At 39.0% G+C, this 20,529-nt stretch overlaps 1 protein-coding gene across 1 annotated transcript; it reads right to left on the bottom strand.

Annotated features, from left to right (window-relative positions):
• Positions 1-7,854: 7,854 nt before the first annotated feature.
• Positions 7,855-17,284, bottom strand: LOC308284013 (microfibril-associated glycoprotein 4-like; the record flags this gene model as incomplete). Its single annotated transcript, XM_080724535.1, has 4 exons — positions 7,855-8,127; positions 10,224-10,591; positions 10,697-10,759; positions 17,143-17,284. The coding sequence occupies 4 exons, from the start codon at positions 17,282-17,284 to the stop codon at positions 7,855-7,857; spliced, it is 846 nt and encodes a 281-aa protein (XP_080580661.1).
• Positions 17,285-20,529: the final 3,245 nt, after the last annotated feature.

Here is a 20,529-nt window from a genome sequence, read left to right as displayed (position 1 = left end):
GTATATCTGCTAACACAAATCCGCTAACACAAATCCGCTAACACAAATCCAACATATAGAATATACAGTGTATGTCGATATTGTGTAAACAAATAAACAAAACATTTACCCAACAACACTGATGTTAGTGGAGGTCTATGAAGCTACAGTATGCCAACACATTTATATTCAATATATGGTGGGGGGTCCCTGCTTCATCTCTCTCTCAGCTAAGGGTTTCTTGTCTGGAAAAAACGTTGCAGACCCCTAGACTCCCATAACTGAGTGTTGTAGATTCAGTTACAGTACAGACGTGCAAGTGTTCCTTCGGTTTTTAACTAGAAGTCATTTATGCCAGTATATTTGTTTTTGTCTGACTACAAAACCGTCCAAATGATTTCTCTCTGAAGAGATGTTTGAGAGAAAGTGATAGTTTTCTTTTCAAAGAGGTGAAAAGGTCTGTTTAGTACTTTTTCTGTTACAGTAGGTCACAGATTTCAAACTGTGTGTGATATTCTCTCAAGACCAGACTGTTTGCGCCTCCCAACAGTCTATACTTTAGTTTGGACGCTCTGAAAACGTGTAGAAAATAACGGAATACCACCTCATTTCCCTACTTCCATTTTGCCTTTTGCAGCCGTGTTAAAGGTGATACACCATGAAATTTCACTTTTCCTATTTTAAAACCTTTTTTTGGGGTCCCACTAGCACCTTCTATCCTCACAAAGTCCCATTTCTTACCGTTGTGTCTTTCTCTGGTTCTGGGAAGGCGGAGGTTAAAAGCATCCCACGGGTTCTCAAAACAGGCTGTCCAGATTTGCTGCCGTCGCTGACGTCATCAACGTCCGTTTTTGAAGAAAAAACATTTTTTGAACCTTTTGAAAAACGTTTTTGGGACATAAACAATATGACATAAATACTTTTTAAATGCATGGTGTATCACCTTTAACAGTTCCTACTAGAAAACCAAATTAGCCTAAGCATGGCTAGCTAGCAGAAATGTATGTATGTCATGTTATAAATAAATGTTTCATGAACACTGTCGTGATAGGTCCACTACTCTTCCTGACTGAAGTGACAGATGTTTTTACAGGATATTACAGAGTCATTCACAGATTGTGGAGAGAGACCGTCTGGCTTGAGAGACCATGTGTGACTGCAACCTTTTCCACTCAAGTGGAACAGTCGTTCCAAAAGAATGCAATATGCTTTATCATTTATACATTAGTTTTACATGCTTCTATACGCACAATGTAAACCATACTGAACTATGGTTGTGATTACAATGCTCACTGTGCTTTTCAATTATGAATAGAATGCAGTAGCAGGTTTATGAAAAATGCACTGAAATGTTCAATAATAATCCATTTGTACAATGTTTCATTACATCAGAGAAATACGATCATTCCAGTGTTATTTATGGAAATAAATTATTTAATGTTGCTTAACTGTGTGGACAGCTTTCTGTGGAATCAACCTTGTGATGTCATGTGAGGTTGCAAACATAGCAGGCATTTTGTGTTTATTTTCTCTAGAGATACTGAGAAGAGATATAGTCCATGGGCCCGACGGGTTGTCGGTATCAAAAAGGTGGCAAAGGTTATCATGCATTTTTGAAAAGCTCTATATCTGTAGATTATATTTTGGTATGATAACCCTTTCTTAGACCCAGCTAAATTGGTGTTATCAGCCTCTAGAGTTTGTGTCCCATTAACTTTACATTACAGGACAAAAGGTAAAAATATTAATCTGCTTTTAGTAGCATAAGAGGGGTCAAACTAGGGGGTTTTCATGATGCCAAATCCATTGCAAGCATCTGTTTTGCACAAAAAACATTCCTTGGGCTATAAATGGCCTCAGAAGACAATGCATGTATGGATGTGCATTCATGTTATTCGGAGGCCTTAGGGTTTTATTTCTCATGCTAATCATTCTAAAAACGCCAAATTTTGCACAGATGTAGCCCAGGGCATTATCTAATGATTTAGCTAGGGCGCCCGAGTCGGTGACCTTCGGGCTCCAGAAAACATCCACAAAACTCAGAAAAGTGATGACTCATCACTTTTTATCACTAAACCATTGTTTTTCTGGAGCTGTGGCGACCCCGAAGTTCGCCGACTTGGGCGCCCTAGCTAAATCATTAGAGCATGCCCTGGGCTACATCTGTGCAAAATCCGCCGCTTTTAGACTGATTAGCACGAGAAATAAAACCCTAAGGCCTCTGACTAACATGAATGCACACCCATACATGCATCGTATTCTGAGGCCATGTATAGCCCAAGGAATGTTTTTTGTGCAAAACAAATGCTTGCAATGGATTCGGCATCATGACAAACCCCTAGTTTGACCCCTCTTATGGTACTAAAAGCAGATAATGTTTTTCCTTTTTTTCCCTGTAATGTAAAGTTAATGGGACACAAACTCTAGAGGCTGATAACACCAATTTAGCTGGGTCTAAGAAAGGGTTATCATACCAAAATATAATCTACATATATAGAGCTTTTCAAAAATGCATGATAACCTTTGCCACCTTTTTGATACCGACAACTCGTATGGCCCATGGACTAATATGAGAGGGACTTCTTGTAACTTTTGGGGGTGATGGACTGACTGTGAGGACATACAAGGCTGAAGCATTGATGGAGACAAATATGCTTGTTGGCTTGCTCTATATTCTAAAATAAACTTGGACTTCTGCATTCATCTTCCGAATGGACCTCCAGATGGCGCAAAACTATGCTGCAAGATTACTAACAATTGTAACAACCCCCAAAAACGTGATCATTTTAATTGCACCTATTCTGGCTGATTTACACTGGCTCCCTGTAATTTAAAGAATCGATTAAGATTGTATTGATCACTTTTAAAGCCCTACATGGACTGGCTCCCAGTTACATTGTGGACTTGTTGAAACCCTAAGAACCTGGGCGCAGCCTCAAATCCTCTGATAAGGCCCTCCTGGATCCTCCCCAAACTAACTTTTTCACAGGGGGGCCACCGGGCCAGGCTTTTGCTAGCCTGGCGGTGCCAGCCTCTATCACACACTTCGTTTTGGGATGTGACCACCACTACCGCCAGGGGGTGGTGTTTGTGCGGTCTGGTTTACCAGGCTACGCCAGGCTGCCCTTTATATTGGCTGTCTGATTGTAGGGAGCATGCTCAGTCCATCCTGCTGTATCATCATACAGTATGATTGTAGGGAGCATGCTCAGTCCATCCTGCTGTATCATCATACAGTATGATTGTAGGGAGCATGCTCAGTCCATCCTGCTGTATCATCATACAGTATGATTGTAGGGAGCATGCTCAGTCCATCCTGCTGTATCATCATACAGTATGATTGTAGGGAGCATGCTCAGTCCATCCTGCTGTATCATCATACAGTATGATTGTAGGGAGCATGCTCAGTCCATCCTGCTATATCATCATACAGTATGATTGTAGGGAGCATGCTCAGTTCATCCTGCTGTATCATCATACAGTATGATTGTAGGGAGCATGCTCAGTCCATCCTGCTGTATCATCATACAGTATGATTGTAGGGAGCATGCTCAGTCCATCCTGCTGTATCATCATACAGTATGATTGTAGGGAGCATGCTCAGTCCATCCTGCTGTATCATCATACAGTATGATTGTAGGGAGCATGCTCAGTCCATCCTGCTATATCATCATACAGTATGATTGTAGGGAGCATGCTCAGTTCATCCTGCTGTATCATCATACAGTCTGATTGTAGGGAGCATGCTCAGTCCATCCTGCTGTATCATCATACAGTATGATTGTAGGGAGCATGCTCAGTTCATCCTGCTGTATCATCATACAGTATGATTGTAGGGAGCATGCTCAGTTCATCCTGCTATATCATCATACAGTATGATTGTAGGGAGCATGCTCAGTCCATCCTGCTATATCATCATACAGTATGATTGTAGGGAGCATGCTCAGTTCATCCTGCTATATCATCATACAGTATGATTGTAGGGAGCATGCTCAGTTCATCCTGCTATATCATCATACAGTATGATTGTAGGGAGCATGCTCAGTCCATCCTGCTGTATCATCATACAGTATGATTGTAGGGAGCATGCTCAGTCCATCCTGCTATATCATCATACAGTCTGATTGTAGGGAGCATGCTCAGTCCATCCTGCTATATCATCATACAGTATGATTGTAGGGAGCATGCTCAGTTCATCCTGCTATATCATCATACAGTATGATTGTAGGGAGCATGCTCAGTTCATCCTGCTATATCATCATACAGTATGATTGTAGGGAGCATGCTCAGTTCATCCTGCTGTATCATCATACAGTATGATTGTAGGGAGCATGCTCAGTTCATCCTGCTGTATCATCATACAGTATGATTGTAGGGAGCATGCTCAGTCCATCCTGCTGTATCATCATACAGTATGATTGTAGGGAGCATGCTCAGTTCATCCTGCTGTATCATCATACAGTATGATTGTAGGGAGCATGCTCAGTTCATCCTGCTGTATCATCATACAGTATGATTGTAGGGAGCATGCTCAGTCCATCCTGCTTTATCATCATACAGTATGATTGTAGGGAGCATGCTCAGTTCATCCTGCTGTATCATCATACAGTATGATTGTAGGGAGCATGCTCAGTCCATCCTGCTGTATCATCATACAGTATGATTGTAGGGAGCATGCTCAGTCCATCCTGCTATATCATCATACAGTATGATTGTAGGGAGCATGCTCAGTTCATCCTGCTGTATCATCATACAGTCTGATTGTAGGGAGCATGCTCAGTTCATCCTGCTGTGTCATCATACAGTATGATTGTAGGGAGCATGCTCAGTTCATCCTGCTGTATCATCATACAGTATGATTGTAGGGAGCATGCTCAGTTCATCCTGCTGTATCATCATACAGTATGATTGTAGGGAGCATGCTCAGTTCATCCTGCTGTATCATCATACAGTATGATTGTAGGGAGCATGCTCAGTCCATCCTGCTGTGTCATCATACAGTATGATTGTAGGGAGCATGCTCAGTCCATCCTGCTATATCATCATACAGTATGATTGTAGGGAGCATGCTCAGTTCATCCTGCTGTATCATCATACAGTATGATTGTAGGGAGCATGCTCAGTTCATCCTGCTGTATCATCATACAGTATGATTGTAGGGAGCATGCTCAGTCCATCCTGCTGTGTCATCATACAGTATGATTGTAGGGAGCATGCTCAGTCCATCCTGCTGTGTCATCATACAGTATGATTGTAGGGAGCATGCTCAGTCCATCCTGCTATATCATCATACAGTATGATTGTAGGGAGCATGCTCAGTTCATCCTGCTGTATCATCATACAGTATGATTGTAGGGAGCATGCTCAGTCCATCCTGCTGTATCATCATACAGTATGATTGTAGGGAGCATGCTCAGTCCATCCTGCTATATCATCATACAGTATGATTGTAGGGAGCATGCTCAGTTCATCCTGCTGTATCATCATACAGTCTGATTGTAGGGAGCATGCTCAGTTCATCCTGCTGTGTCATCATACAGTATGATTGTAGGGAGCATGCTCAGTTCATCCTGCTGTATCATCATACAGTATGATTGTAGGGAGCATGCTCAGTTCATCCTGCTGTATCATCATACAGTATGATTGTAGGGAGCATGCTCAGTTCATCCTGCTGTGTCATCATACAGTATGATTGTAGGGAGCATGCTCAGTTCATCCTGCTGTATCATCATACAGTACCAACCACAGTTTGAGACAAAACCTGGAGGAATGTGTCCCAGGTGGACACAGCTATCTGTGATGGACTCACCATCACCATCTATGACTAATGAATGTAATAATGAAGGGAGAAAAAATATATAGGCTAATAAACCAAAACACCCTTAGGAATGGAGGGTGTTTTTGGGACGAGAGCAAATACCCCCTTCACCTTGCAAAGATATGGGCCTCTTCCCCTGCACCTGTAGCCATGTTTACAATTTGTGCACTTTGTAAAACCTTCCTCTCCCCTAAGGGTTGAAGTGAGCATGTGAATTAGTTAAGAACAGAGATTAGAAGTAAGTGACAGATGAGATTGCACGTCTATTTCTACTGTGGTGAGTCCCCATGGAACTCCCTAAGGACCCCTTGGGGGTCCCTGAACCTCACGTTGAGGACCAGTGCAGTAATACAGTGCTAGACGGGAGCTATTGTTTTTTATCCTCACATTAGCCAAAATGCCTTCCAACTTAATAATCACCAATCACCAGATCGGTGTGAGTGGCACAATGCAAACATAATAACTGGGACGGCTGGAATGGAAAGAGAAGGGACAAAATATCTCTCCACAGCCCCCGTTCTGGTGCCAGAGAGTTGTACCACTGTCTAACAAGAAAAGTTCTGGTGCCAGAGAGTTGTACCACTGTCTAACAAGAAAAGTTCTGGTGCCAGAGAGTTGTACCACTGTCTAACAAGAAAAGTGGGATCCAGCTTTTGAATATTAATATGCGATTAAAATGCGATGAATTAATTACAAAGCCTGTAATTAATTCGATTACTTTTTTTAATCGCATCCCAGCCCTAATATATATATATATATATATATATATATATATATATATATATATATATATATATATATATATATATATATGCTTTTAAATGTCTTGTTTTAAATGTCTTCTCCCCTTAAAACCATGCACCTTACAGTACGTCTAAACTGCCTGATACCACTGCAGTTTTCCCACCACACACGTAATGCACTGTATGTATATTTCTTATGTATGATCTTTCCCCTTCTGTTTCTTCCTTTCTCTGTCTCTTTCCACCTTTCTTAAAAGTATAAATGATGGTTGCTTGTGAAACAAGTAATTTCACCCACTTGTACCATCTGTAAACCTCTGACTACCCTACCTGATCATATTACTACAGCGTCACACAAAAGTATCAACATTGCAGATGCACAAGCTCGAAACGTACTGCTTTTTGAGCTTGTAGATCTGCTACTTTTGATGCTTTAGAATTTGAATCTTGAAAAGTAACAGTTTTGGTTTCCACCCATCAGAGGACATAACAGTACTATTATGACTACTAAATACCACAACATGTTTTACTATCGGTTGCTTTGAACTGCCTAATCTTTATTCCTTAAACCATGCACGTTATGTACATGTATCTGTATATGTAAGTTATCTGTCATAACGTCTAACTGACTGATGCCACTGCTGCTTTTCACCTTAATGCACCTTATGTAAACGTCACCCTGCCATGATGATATGTAACGTTTTCCTTGTATAACAAGGACTTCCCCACACTTTATTTTTTTACAACTGTAAGCCTGATGTGACAATATATTTGAGTTGAGCAACACATTAGATCACATACATCTTTCCATTTGAACCTTTTAGCAGTGTAGACATTTTAGTTTAGTTTCAGAGTTTAGTCATTATGTTGATTATTTCCAATTCCTCAAAACACGTGTTTGTGTCACTGCTGTTGTATCTGACTCAGCTGCTCTCAAACACCACAACAGGTGCCCCCCCCCCCCCTCACTTTATAATGCAATAAATGTGATTATAATGCAATATAGACCCAACCTTTAAATAAAGTGTTACCAAATCACTAAATACACATTGTCTCTGTCTTTATCTCTTTATTCGTTAACAGCTTGGATTATTTATTGATTTAAGAGCCATAGAGGACAGCAGGTCACCACTAATAATACGTGATACAATACAGATATCTACTGTATGAGTTTAGGATTATACAGAATCCCAAATAATTAAAAAAAGAAAGAAAACAAAACCAAATCAAACCATGAAAAAGAGTAAATATTGCATCAAGCCTTTTATACCACGGCTGTGCTTTTCAAATCTATGCATGTGAACCTAAACATGTTTAAGGAACACGTCTGATCTTCATGGCTACAGCTTTCAGGGAGTAATAATTACTCTTCCAGTGGTACCAGTTTGCAGTTGTGTGAGCTGTGCTTCCCCGGCGGTAAAGACCATTGATGTTAGCATGATAACAGCTCTTGTACCAAAATGCACCAGAATGACTACTTGCACAGTTGCCGCTTGACCTGTCCTGATCTTTGTCAAAGGTTGAGAATTTCATTCCACTGTGATAGGTCAGAGAGTCTCCTGCTCCTCCATCAGTGAAGCCAGCAACCTGCAGCAGTGGTGGAAAAAGTACTCACATTTGTTACTTAAGTAAAAGTACCAATACTGCAATGCAAAAAAAATACTCTGTTAAAAGTAGAAGTCTGGTATTGGGAATTTACTTGAGTAAAAGTACATGTTAAACTTTTTTCCAAAATAAATACAATGATTTGAAAATAGCAGATCTACAAGCTCACATCACGACACGTTGTGGAAAAATGAAATACTCAATCAAATACTCAGTACAAATACCTAAAAAAAACATAATTTTATCGTCTAATCAGGCTTTTGTGACCACCATGGACAGATCTGAATTTGCTTGATTCAGTATTTACAATGATTTGAAAATAGCAGATCTACAAGCTCACATCAGGACACTTTGTGAGCTTGTAGATCGGCTATTTTCAAATAGCCGAAGTCTAGATAGGGCTGAAGTGGTTAATGTACAGTAGGCTATGTCTTGTAATAATAATCAATATCCACAAATAGTCGGGGGACTTAAGGATATCTCGCGTTAATTAGTCTAAAAGCGCGAAATTTTGCACAGATGTAGCTCAGGGAATGCTCTAATGATTTAGCTAGGGCGCCCGAGTGCGGCCAAATCAAGTTGGGCTCCCATTGACTTTCTATACAGGAGGAAAATACCCAGAATTTTCTTTTCTTTTCTGGGTATTTAAGTAGGATCTGAGGGGTCTAACTAGGGGTTTATCATCATGCTGAATCCATTGCAGCTCCAGAAAACACCCCAAAAACACTGAAAAGTGATGACTCATCACTTTTCATCACTAAGCCATCATTTTCTTGGGCCATTTGTAGCCCAAGGAATGTTTTTTGTGCAAAACAAATGCTTGCAATGGATTCAGCATCATTACAAACCCCTAGTTAGACCCCTCAAATCCAACTCAAATACCCAGAAAAAAAATGTTTTTCTGGGTATTTTCCTCCTGTACAGAAAGTCGATGGGAGCCCAACTTGATTTGGCCGCCGTGGCGACCCCGAAGGTCGCCGACTCGGGCGCCCTAGCTAAATCATTAGAGCATGCCCTGAGCTACATCTGTGCAAAATTTCGCGCTTTTAGACTAATTAGCGCGAGATTACCATGTCATCTCCCTTAGGCCCCCGACTAAAAGTTAGTAACACAAGTGTTCAAATAATTGTAGTGGAGTAAAACTACAATATTTGTCTATGAGATGTTGTGGAGTAGAAGCTGGCCGTGTTTTTTCGACTAACATTGCATTTTTTGGGAAAATGTATATTGGTGCATTTATATAGCACTTTTATCCAAAGCACTTTACAATGTGCATTACATTCACACACCGGTGGCGGTGGAAACCATGCAAGGCACCAAGCTATCTATCTATCTATCTATCTATCTATCTATCTATCTATCTATCTATCTATCTATCTATATATATATATATATATATATATATATACGTACAGTATCAGTATATATATATATATATATATATATATATATATATATATATATATATATATATATATATATATATATATATATATATATATATATATATATATATACGTACAGTATCAGTATATATATATATATATATATATATATATATATATATATATATATATATATATATATATATATATATATACGTACAGTATCAGTATATATATATATATATATATATATATATATATATATATATATATACACACACAGTATATATATATATATATATATATATATATATATATATATATATATATATATATATATATATATATATATATACGTACAGTATCAGTATATATATATATATATATATATATATATATATATATATATACACACACAGTATATATATATATATATATATATATATATATATATATATATATATATATATATATATATATATATATATATATAATGTTAATGGAGTTACAATGGGTTTGTATAGGAAAGGGGTGGGTCTGAAAAAATAAATATCAAATATCTAAATACTGAATCAAGCAAATTAAAATCTCTCCAGGGTAGTAACAAAAACCTGATTAGATGATAAAATGAAAGTGAAATATCCCTTTAAGTACAGTAATTAAGTAAATGTATAGTTACTTTATACCACTGACCTGCAACCTGTAGCCATCAGCCTCAGAACCCACAGAGAAAGAGGAGTAAGAGGCAGACGCTGTGTTTCCCTCAAAGTCTTCCATGTCCACCCTCAGCTCATAGGTTTTGTCCTTGGTGAGGAGATGCATGTTCTCCAGTCCCAGCCAGTACTCGCCTGATGCGTCTCCAAACCCAGCCTTGTACTGAGCCCAGGGTCTGTAGAAGTTCACAGTGCCGTCCACTCTTCTCTGGATGACTGTCCACTTCCCTCCAGCTGTGTCCATGTCACAGTAGACCTTGACAGGTGCAGTAGTGGGGTAGATGATGTACACACCACTCTGTGGTCCACTTTTGTAGATTCCCTCACAGTCCAGGTTGACCAACAGAACTGCAACAACAAGTATCATCTTGAAGTCTTAAGTCTTTTGATCTGAACAAGGTAACTACCTTGGCCACTCCCAAAAGTGCAATAGTTTCAGAACCCCATACTTACTGGACAGTTTCTGCACTTTGTTCTCACTGACATTCAGCCTGGTTTCTACAGCGGACAGCTGAGCTGAAATGGATAAACATGAATATTTAATTAATATAACATGAATATGAAATCAATACAACATGAATATTAAACTAGAAAGATGGTTGCCATGACGCGAGTCACACCTGCAAATTAATTCCGTCTTACCATTTAAAATGTTCCCATTCAAGTCAATGGGGAATATTATTTCACCAACTAGAAGCAGTGCTCTTCCGAGCACAAGTCTCCACCAGGTCAGGTATAGTTTATTGTGGCCTCCTGGTGACGCTTTAATGGGGTCAATATATAATTACGGGCCTTTTCAAGTCCATGGGATATATCTAGCATGTGTTTTCATTAAAAGTAAAAAAAAAAAAAAAAAAAAAAGCTTGCTATGTTCATTATGATCTTGTCTTTACAAATACCATAATTGTTTACTGTGGACACGGTCACTTATTAATTGAATATCACTAAAATGTCAACTAAATAACCGTCCGAACAACCACCTTCTAACTAGTTAAACAACAATAAAATGAGTTGAATCAAAATTAGTTTTGATCATTTTATTTTTATAAAGTTATGATAATCCTGTTAGATACAATTCTTTTTGGAATATATCAAATATAATGTGGAAAATAACACATTTTAACTGTGTCCGAGATAACTTTCATATTAAAATGTTTTCAATTGTATATTTAATATTTAGAAGAAACTTTCTTTAAAACATGCCATGTGGTCAGGGACGTGCTGGCCATTGGTAAAAGCAGGACAACTCCCGAACGGCCGGTTCATTCCCGGCCTGGACCATTAGGAACAAATTAAAAATAAAATATCGGGGGCATTTTGGGGGCTAGGCGGCCAACTAAGTAAATCGCCACTTTCGGGCAGAAACCTCGTATCTCCATCCCATCATACAAGGCCGTCGCACAAAAGTAGTGAAAACAGCAGATCTACAAGCACACAACGCTTCGCGGTGCGAGGCGTTGTGTGCTTGTAGATCGGCTGTTTTCACCAGTTTAAATAATTTTTTAAATAATAAATACAAAACAAACGGTTTTGGACATACAAGGTTTCCACCCGACAACGTCAAAATTTAACTCATGTAATTCACCAATCACAACTCCGCCCCTCCAAAAGCTGTCTCCGCCTAGACCTCCGGCCAGAATCACAGCCGCCTCTAAAGAAACCATTCACTTGAATGGACATCCAGGGGCGTCACAAGGGGGGGGGGGGGGGGGAAAGTGGGACTGACTTACCAGGGCCCAAGGTGGAAGGGCCTTAATTATTTTAGGCTTCATCTATTGAAAAATAGCAGATAAACAAGCTCACAGCGCGGCACCGAGTGCTGCGCTGCGAGCTTGTAGATTTGCTATTTTTGAAATCCCACGATGAAGAACATTCATGTGGGCCCACAGCGAATCCTTGTACCCAGGGCCCAGAATTTGGTGCGACACCCTTGCCTCTCCCTCTGCGGCTCGGCAGCTAAACTTGTCAGGAATCGCAAACATTTCACGCCAGAGATATCAAATGTTATCAGATTTCTAAGCAATCGGCATGATAAGAAACACGTAGCCTACATTTGAAGCAGTTTATTCTGGTTGGTTGTTTGTTTAATGGAGAGTAATAGCCTCTAAACAAATCAGTGTAAAACGGCTCTGTAGGTCCAGCAGACAGGCGATTTCCTCATTGTGCTGCTGCATCCTTATATATTCCTTTGTCGTATTGTTTTAAAAGTTTAAAGGTCTACATATTTTTCCAATGCAGATCCAGGCCTTGTTGACGGATTGGACGAGATTTCGAAGCTCTGGGTCCAAAACGGAATTAATATTTAATGTGTAAAATCCGCTGTATGTCCATTCAAGTGAATGGTGTGGCTGTGATTCTGGTCGGAGGTCTAGGCGGAGAGGTGGGGGCGCGGCCTCCGTGATTGATCCATTGGCCCACTGGCTTGTCACTTGTCATGATCTGAAATGGCAAATCTTTTATAGCTATAGCACGCAATGAGGGCCTCTCCAACTATTTTTCCTGGGCTGAATCAGGGGCCCAGCACGTCCCTGCATGTGGTGTATGGTGATCAGAGTTGGGGTCCGTTACTCAAAAAAGTAGTGCACTACATATTAATTACACTCTTAAAAATGTTGGGTCAAATGTTCAACCCTTTTGCTGGGTTGACACTGTTGGGTCAAAGGTTGGGTCAGTTTGACCAAACATTGGATTAAAAATACTTAAAATTAGTAAACCATCTGTTGGGCTATGGATGGCCCACCCACATCATCAGATAAAATGCATTGATTTCATAACCCAAGTGTTGGTATAATAATATAATAATAATAATAATAATAAACGTTATTTGTATAGCACCTTTCATACAAAATTGCAGTTCAAAGTGCTTCACAGGTAGATATACAGTAAGTCCCTCAAACATAAAATGTTAAAAATAAAAAGGCAACAATCAATAAACACAGATGTGAAATAGTAATATATATAATAAAAGCAGGTTAAACAGTCAAAAATAAGAAATAGAAAGAAAAAAATATATATATAGTATTGCAGTACATTATAACCATGAACAGGAACCATTAATTAAAGTGCTGAGGGTGTTAGCCTCGTAAACCAGTCTCCCTTCCTGCCTTCATTCGAATGCGAGCAGGAGAGACTGGCCTCCAGCAGTGTCAGAGCGATTGGGCTGGGCGGGAGCATGGGCGGGAGTAGAGCGTTGACAGACAACCCCTTCAGCCAATCAGGGACGCCTGGTGTTTGTCTGCTTAGTTTAGCCGGATATATTTGCAAGAAGACGCTGAAGCACTGCTTTCTCCCTCCTGCGCCTCCATTTCGTTTTAATAAATATTGTTTGACCGGCATGGACCCATGGACTTCTCCAGATGAAACCAAGGCAACATCATTTCAAAAGGTATAGTCAAGAGACAGTAACTTTGCGATCTTTTGCCTTGCTGAGGTTATGTCTTTTGCATTTTACAACAAGATGTGGCTAATGGAATCTAGCAATGCTAATATTGCTAACTTCCCTGTGTATACTTCGCTTTGTTAACCATGTCATTTGTATCAATGTGATCAAAAGTAGAAAATATTACGCACATCTCTTAATGAGGTGCTGGGTGAGAAATATCACAATAGAAAAGGAAACCCGCACACTCTGCTCCAAATGACTGAATATTTATTGACAACGTTTCGAGCTACAAGCTCTTCATCCAGACCAGATGAAGAGCTTGTAGCTCGAAATGTCGTCAATAAACGCTCGTCATTTGGAGCAGAGTGTGCGGGTTTCCTTTTCTATTTTTATCAATGTAAAATAACTAACTAGTCATTATATCAACCACTGTGTTTTATGCAACTCCTTTACTGCTCAACAGAAACTGTATGTCTAGGTTTACGAGGCTACTTACTGTATGTCCATTGTCCACCAATATAAACACAGCAGTGGTTTAAAAATCTATAATGGTTATAATTATATAATGGTTTGTTATAGATTGATATAAAGGACACGAATAACAAAGCCTAAGCAACAGGCGAAATGCCTGCCAACATGACCGATCTAAGAAAATGGTTTTGCCTTAAGAGTAACAACACCCATTGTTATTTATTTTTCTAACAGGTCAACACCAATACATGGAACTGGAGAGAGCACACATCTCCTTGCTGTCTGTCGTCCATCTTAATGGCTCATCCTCTTGCTGTACTTGAAGACTCCAGACCTCCGTGCAACATCTCCCTTATTGCATTTCTTTTAAATAGTTATGGTTCCTCTAATGTAAATGTTTCACACGCCGAGGACAGCCGAGGACAAAGTAATTGTGTAGTAAACACTACAGGATCATTACATATACATTTAATTTTCAGCTGATCAAAATAATCATTTAAACCTTGTCAACCATGATATAAGGTTAGCAGCATATTTACACATGTTTACAGTCCATCAGTGGGTATTCAGATAATAAGTGTATACAATGTATACTGGTTTGTACATGTACATGCTGAAGAGAAGTAGCAGAAAAGTGATGAATACTTTAGATATAACTGAGAAAATTAATTAAACAAAACAGAATCATTTTGGTATTATAAAAAAGTGTTTAATAAATGACACTAAAGCAAAGATACAGTCAACTTCTTATGAAATTAGAAAGTAGACATCATCTCTGTGTATTCCTAAGAGGAACGAATGATTCCTATAATTGATTTCTGTAATTGTATTTATTATTTTATTGAGACCATACAAATATTGTCAATAAACTTGTTGATGACAGCCAATGCATGTGTGGATCAAACTCTGTCCATTGATGCAGTCATCCGCCAGCTTCCATTTCCTAGAGGAGAAAGAGACAAGATTGATTGTCATACGTTTTTGGTAATAATGACAAAAGTTACAATTCTATCACAAATGTTTTGGTAATGATGTATCACAAAAGTTACAATTCTATCACAAATGTTTTACATTGCTAAAGGATACATTTAATTAGTTGTATGGGTCAATTCATGTATTTTCATCTACAAAGAACGGCCCAATCACAACAAAAATAACAGACAATGGTCTTTTAAATTTAACTTGTAGCCTAGTTCTTGGTGTGATTTAAGTTGTGAATACGTGCATTTAGATCACAGATGTGTCAGGACCTATTGCCCAATCAATTAGTATTCAACAACAGAAACTGAACATCCACCATTATGCAAACAGTATAGTGGCTTAAAAACTAGGTTTGATATAAAGTAGCCCTGAAACATGACGGTCATGAGTGACCATGCTTCAGGGCTAGATGTATGTTACAGATATATTTAAGGACAAACAGCACAAGTCACAGGCGATATTCCTGCCAGAATGACTCTCTATATGGAAATGGTTTAGATTAAGCCAAAGCTATGGTGAGTGCAAAAAATGATATGATTAGTTCCTTCCACAAAAATACAACGAGTACACAGGAGAATAGCTAGGCTACCTATGTTAGCACAGTCTGTCCCATTAAATCATTTTCAGACCGAAAACATTAGCAAGAGAACCGAGATTGCAAAGCCATACATATTATTAGTCTACTGTACCTTTCGAAATTAAACGTTGTTGCAGTTGCCTTTCATCTGAAGAAAAACATCCATAGAGAAAAACGGGAGAGTGTTTTTTGCAGGTCGTTCAGTCCGAGTGTATCAAAAAAGCTACTGTGTTAACGGTGACTGCAGACTGCAGAGAAAAACAAACAGATCGCTTCCGCACCGAAGCGACGTCATAGAATTCCCTGATTGGCCAAAGCGCACTGTCAATCACAGAGCTCCTGAGCTCGAATGCTGATTGGCGAGGAAGAGCGCTTGCTTCCGCCCGAATGGCTTGTGTTGCTTGGAGGCTAGACTCCTCTGCAGATTCGAACTGAAGATGGGAGGAGTCAGTTTACTAGGCTAGTTATGAGGGGGCTAGCCTAAAAGATGCTGTGCGTAAGCTAACCTGAAGAGGTGTGTTTTTAAACTGTGTTTAAAACTCTCTGTGGAGATTGCTTCTCTGATTTCCTGAGGGAGGGTGTTCCACAATTTTATTGCGTGAAAGAAAAATGCTGCCTCTCCGATTTTCTTTTTTGGGGCTGTTCTTTTGGTGATGTCGAGTAGGCCTGCAGTGGATGATCTGAGTGTTCTGGATGGAGTGTATGGTGGTAGAGAATCTGTGATATATGTGGGGCCTTGGCTATTGAGTGCTTTGTATATTAAGAGTAAGACCTTGAAATGTATTCTATGGGAGACCGGGAGCCAATGAAGGGTGTACAGGACTGGTGTGATGTGTTCTCGTTTCTTGGTTTTGGTTAATAGTCTAGCAGCTGAGTTTTGGATGAGTTGTAGTCTATCTATGGCATGTTTTGGGAGTCCTGTGAATAATGCGTTACAATAATCTAGGCGGCTGGTGATGAAGGCATGAATAATCTTTTCTGCATCCGGTTGTGACAGGAATGGTCGTACCTTTGCTATGTTTCTGAGATGAAAGAATGACATTTTGGTGATTTTATTTATGTGTGCTGTAAAATTTAAATCTGAATCCAGTATGACTCCGAGACTGGTTACCTGTGGTTTAACCCACACCGCTAGATGTCCTAGGGATTTCAGTAGTTCATCCCTTTTCGTTTTGGGACCAACCAGTAGCAATTCTGTTTTGTTTTCGTTTAGTTTAAGAAGGTTTTTGTTCATCCAATCTGTGATGTCACTGAGGCATGAGGTGAGGGAGGTTACTGCATCTGTGTTGTGTGGTTCTACTGATATGTATAGCTGTGTGTCGTCTGCGTATGAATGGTAATTAATATTGTGTTTTCTGATGATGTCTCCTAGGGGGAGCATGTATAGTGAGAAGAGCAGGGGAGCAAGATTACTTCCTTGTGCCACACCAAAGGGAATTGAGTGTTTGTCAGATACACTTTCCCCCAGGCGAACACAGAATGTTCTACCTGTGATGTAGGTGCGTAGCCAGTTCAGGACTTTCCCACCTAGACCAACTGTGTGTTCGAGTCGATGGAGTAATATGTTGTGGTCGACCAGGTCAAATGCCGAACTTAAGTCCAGAAGGACTAGCACTGACACCTTTATCATTGTCCATGTTTACTCTGAGATCATTTATTATTTTGATTAAAGCTGTTTCTGTGCTGTGATTAGCCCTGAATCCTGATTGAAGAGGATCTAAAATGTTGTTTTCTGTTATGAATTGATTCAGCTGGGTAAAGACAGTTTTTTCTAGTATTTTGCTCATAAATGGAAGGTTTGATATAGGTCTGTAGTTTTCCAAGTTATTGCAATCTAGGTTGGGTTTTTTCAGTAGTGGTTTTATGACGGCTGTTTTGAATGCTTCTGGACATACTCCTGTTGTTAATGACGTATTAATGATTTGCAGGACAGTGGAATCGAAACTGTTAAAAACATTTTTAAAAAGAGTGGCAGGAATTGGGTCAAATATGTAGGATGATGGCTTGATTTTACTGACTATTTGGTTGAGCTCTTCTTTAGAGATGCTGCTAAAAGTGTTCAATGTATTCTGTCTGTCTGACTGTGAGCTGAGATAGTCCCTAGCAGATGTTGGGAAATTGTTTCTAATAGAAATAATTTTGTTGCTAAAAAATAGTGCAAATTCCTCACATTTCTGTGGGGAGGCTGGGGGTTCTAAGGTGGGACGAGGGTTTAGTAGTCTGTCAATGGTGTTAAATAGAACCCTGGAGTTGTTTTTATTGTCTGCTATGATTTTTGAAAAGTATGCTCTTCGGGCATCTCTTATGCTGTTATTGTAGTTAATCATGGCTTCTTTAAAGATATCACAGTGTATTTCCAGTTTATTTTTTCTCCATTTTCTTTCTGCCGCTCTGCATGCTCTCTTGAGATCATGAATATGATCATTTTTCCACGGAGTATTTCTTTTAGACTGTATTTTGTTTTTATTTTTAAGTGGGGCTACCCTGTTAATAGTGCAAGTGAGATTGTTATTGAAGTTATTTATCATGTCCTCCAATGAACCATCCTCAGTGTGGGTGGTTGGAGGAAGTGAGTTCATTATTTCTGTGAATTTGATTTCTGCTGCTGCATCAATTTTTCTCTTTTTAATGATGTGCTCCTCCACAGTCCTAGCTGTTGGTAGGACACAGTTAAATAATATACAGTGGTGATCAAATTGTGGATTTTCTGATATTGAGATGATTTCTATTTGTATTCCCTTTGAAATTACTAAGTCTAAAGTGTTGCCCAATCGATGGGTGGCCTGAGAGATATGTTGAGTGAGGTCAAAACCTTTTAGAAGGTTGATGAATTCTATGGCTTTTGAGTCTGCCTCGTTATTAATATGGATATTAAAGTCTCCGTTCAGAATTATGTATTGGAATTTGGTGTTGATGAGGGCCAGCAGCTGCGGAAATTCTGAAAGAAATAAGTGTAGTTTATAGGGGGGTCTATAAATTGTTAAAATAAGAACTGGTGTTTCTGCTTTAACTAGAAGGGCTAAATATTCAAAGGAGGTGAATTTGCCAAGGTCAATCTCTGAACAGATGATGCTGTCTGTGGGAAGACGAGCCACAGCTAACTTAGCTAACTGCTACGTTAGATTCCAGGTTAGGACGTTAGCCACTGCTAAAAGTTTTTGCTAGGCTGGCTTCTAGGCTGAAGGCGAGCCACAGCCAGCTAGCAGAAAACAGTCCGGATAAAATTGTACAGGGTGACGATCACTGAGATTTCAGGGTGATACAAAGATTGTATGTCACCTGAGTAGTATCCTGAGTTTTGTTAAAAAAAATTCAGTGGAAAGTTGTTTAAAAAGTCGTTAAAATCTCACAGTGTGACAGAGATTCTTGCCAACCGGCACAGACGCTCACGCATGCGTAGATAGCAGGCTTTTGAATTCGAGTTTACCCAACACATGGTTCACTGCATTGCACCAACTTGGATTAAAATAGACCCGCCCTCTCTGTCTATCAACACATTGGTTTGTGAATTGCCCCACTATTGGGTTAAACTAAGTGGGTGGGCAGTTACCCAGCATGCAACTGTGCTCCCATACAGATATTTTTTACAAACTTTTCCATTATTTTATGGTTTTAGATAGAGAAAACAACATTGTATTGTAGATGATCGCAGTGGATGTAGCCCAGTCATAATCCCTAATTAAAAAATATATAAAAAAACATAGTTGCTTACAGAAACAGAAACCATGACTAAGATGGTCCAGACTGACACATACAAACAGGTTTGCTGTTCATTCAATGTGAAGCACCACATAATCTGTAGTGTTCAAAGTTGTGATATATTGCCACGACTAAATGCATAATTTACTCCGCATGCATTCTTCCTTGAGTAGATTAAGCATGAAAAATATCAATGAAGAAAATGTTGTAAAAAAAAAAAATGAATAGATTTAATGTGAATGAACATACAATCCCAACAACAAGGTCACTTTAAGCCATTTTTGGGTGTTAGATTCCAACCCATCAGCAGTATCACATTAACCCAACAGCAAAGTCACTTTTAACCCATTACTTGGTTGTACAATCCTAACCCAACATGCTGGGTCACAGCCTTAACCCAACCCTGTTGGTCTGCAATAACCCATGTTGGGCTGGTCCAAAACAGTGTTACGTGTTGGGTTACATAAATAACCAACTTGGGTTGTTTTTGACCCAACAATTTTACCTTTGAAAAAAGTAATGCCTTACACTACTTCATTACTCCCTGGAGAAAGTAACTAGTTACACTACTCGTTACACTACTTTTGAGTTACTCCATAAAAAAAGCCTGAGATGCATTGCCATATATTAGTATATGTATTAAATATTTATTATATATTATTATAATATTAATAATATATAATATTATAATAATATTAATATTAATAATAATAATATTATTAATAGACTAATAAGAAGAAGAACAATAAATAAAAATGATAATAATGTAATTGTTTCTGAGCCCCTGTGGCCTCGTAATTTAGGTTTGTGCAGCTCACATACATTTACGAGTTTATTCATTTATTTATGGACATACAAGGTTTCCACCTGACATTATATAGCCCAGGGGTTTTCAAAGTGGGTGACGGGGCACCCGGGGGTGCCGTGACGGTAGTCCAGGGGTGCCGCGAGATCATTTGATAATATTTGGAATTTATTTGGACACTTGAAAAAATATTTAGTATCATTTTAAACTTGAAGTACATTTATTTTCAGTCAGTTCTAACAAAAATGTCTATTATCTCAACGTTTTCCTCGCAACATAATCACTAAAATATCGTCACTGTCGGGCAGAAACCTTGTATCTCCAAGTTTCAAATGTGTACGTCTTTTGGTAAAGCAAAGCCCTGCTTCATC

Source organism: Nannobrachium achirus, assembly GCF_963921795.1.
Source record: "Nannobrachium achirus genome assembly, chromosome: 4".
In the NCBI taxonomy this organism is placed as follows: domain Eukaryota; kingdom Metazoa; phylum Chordata; class Actinopteri; order Myctophiformes; family Myctophidae; genus Nannobrachium; species Nannobrachium achirus.
This window is presented reverse-complemented; position numbering and strand designations above follow the sequence as displayed.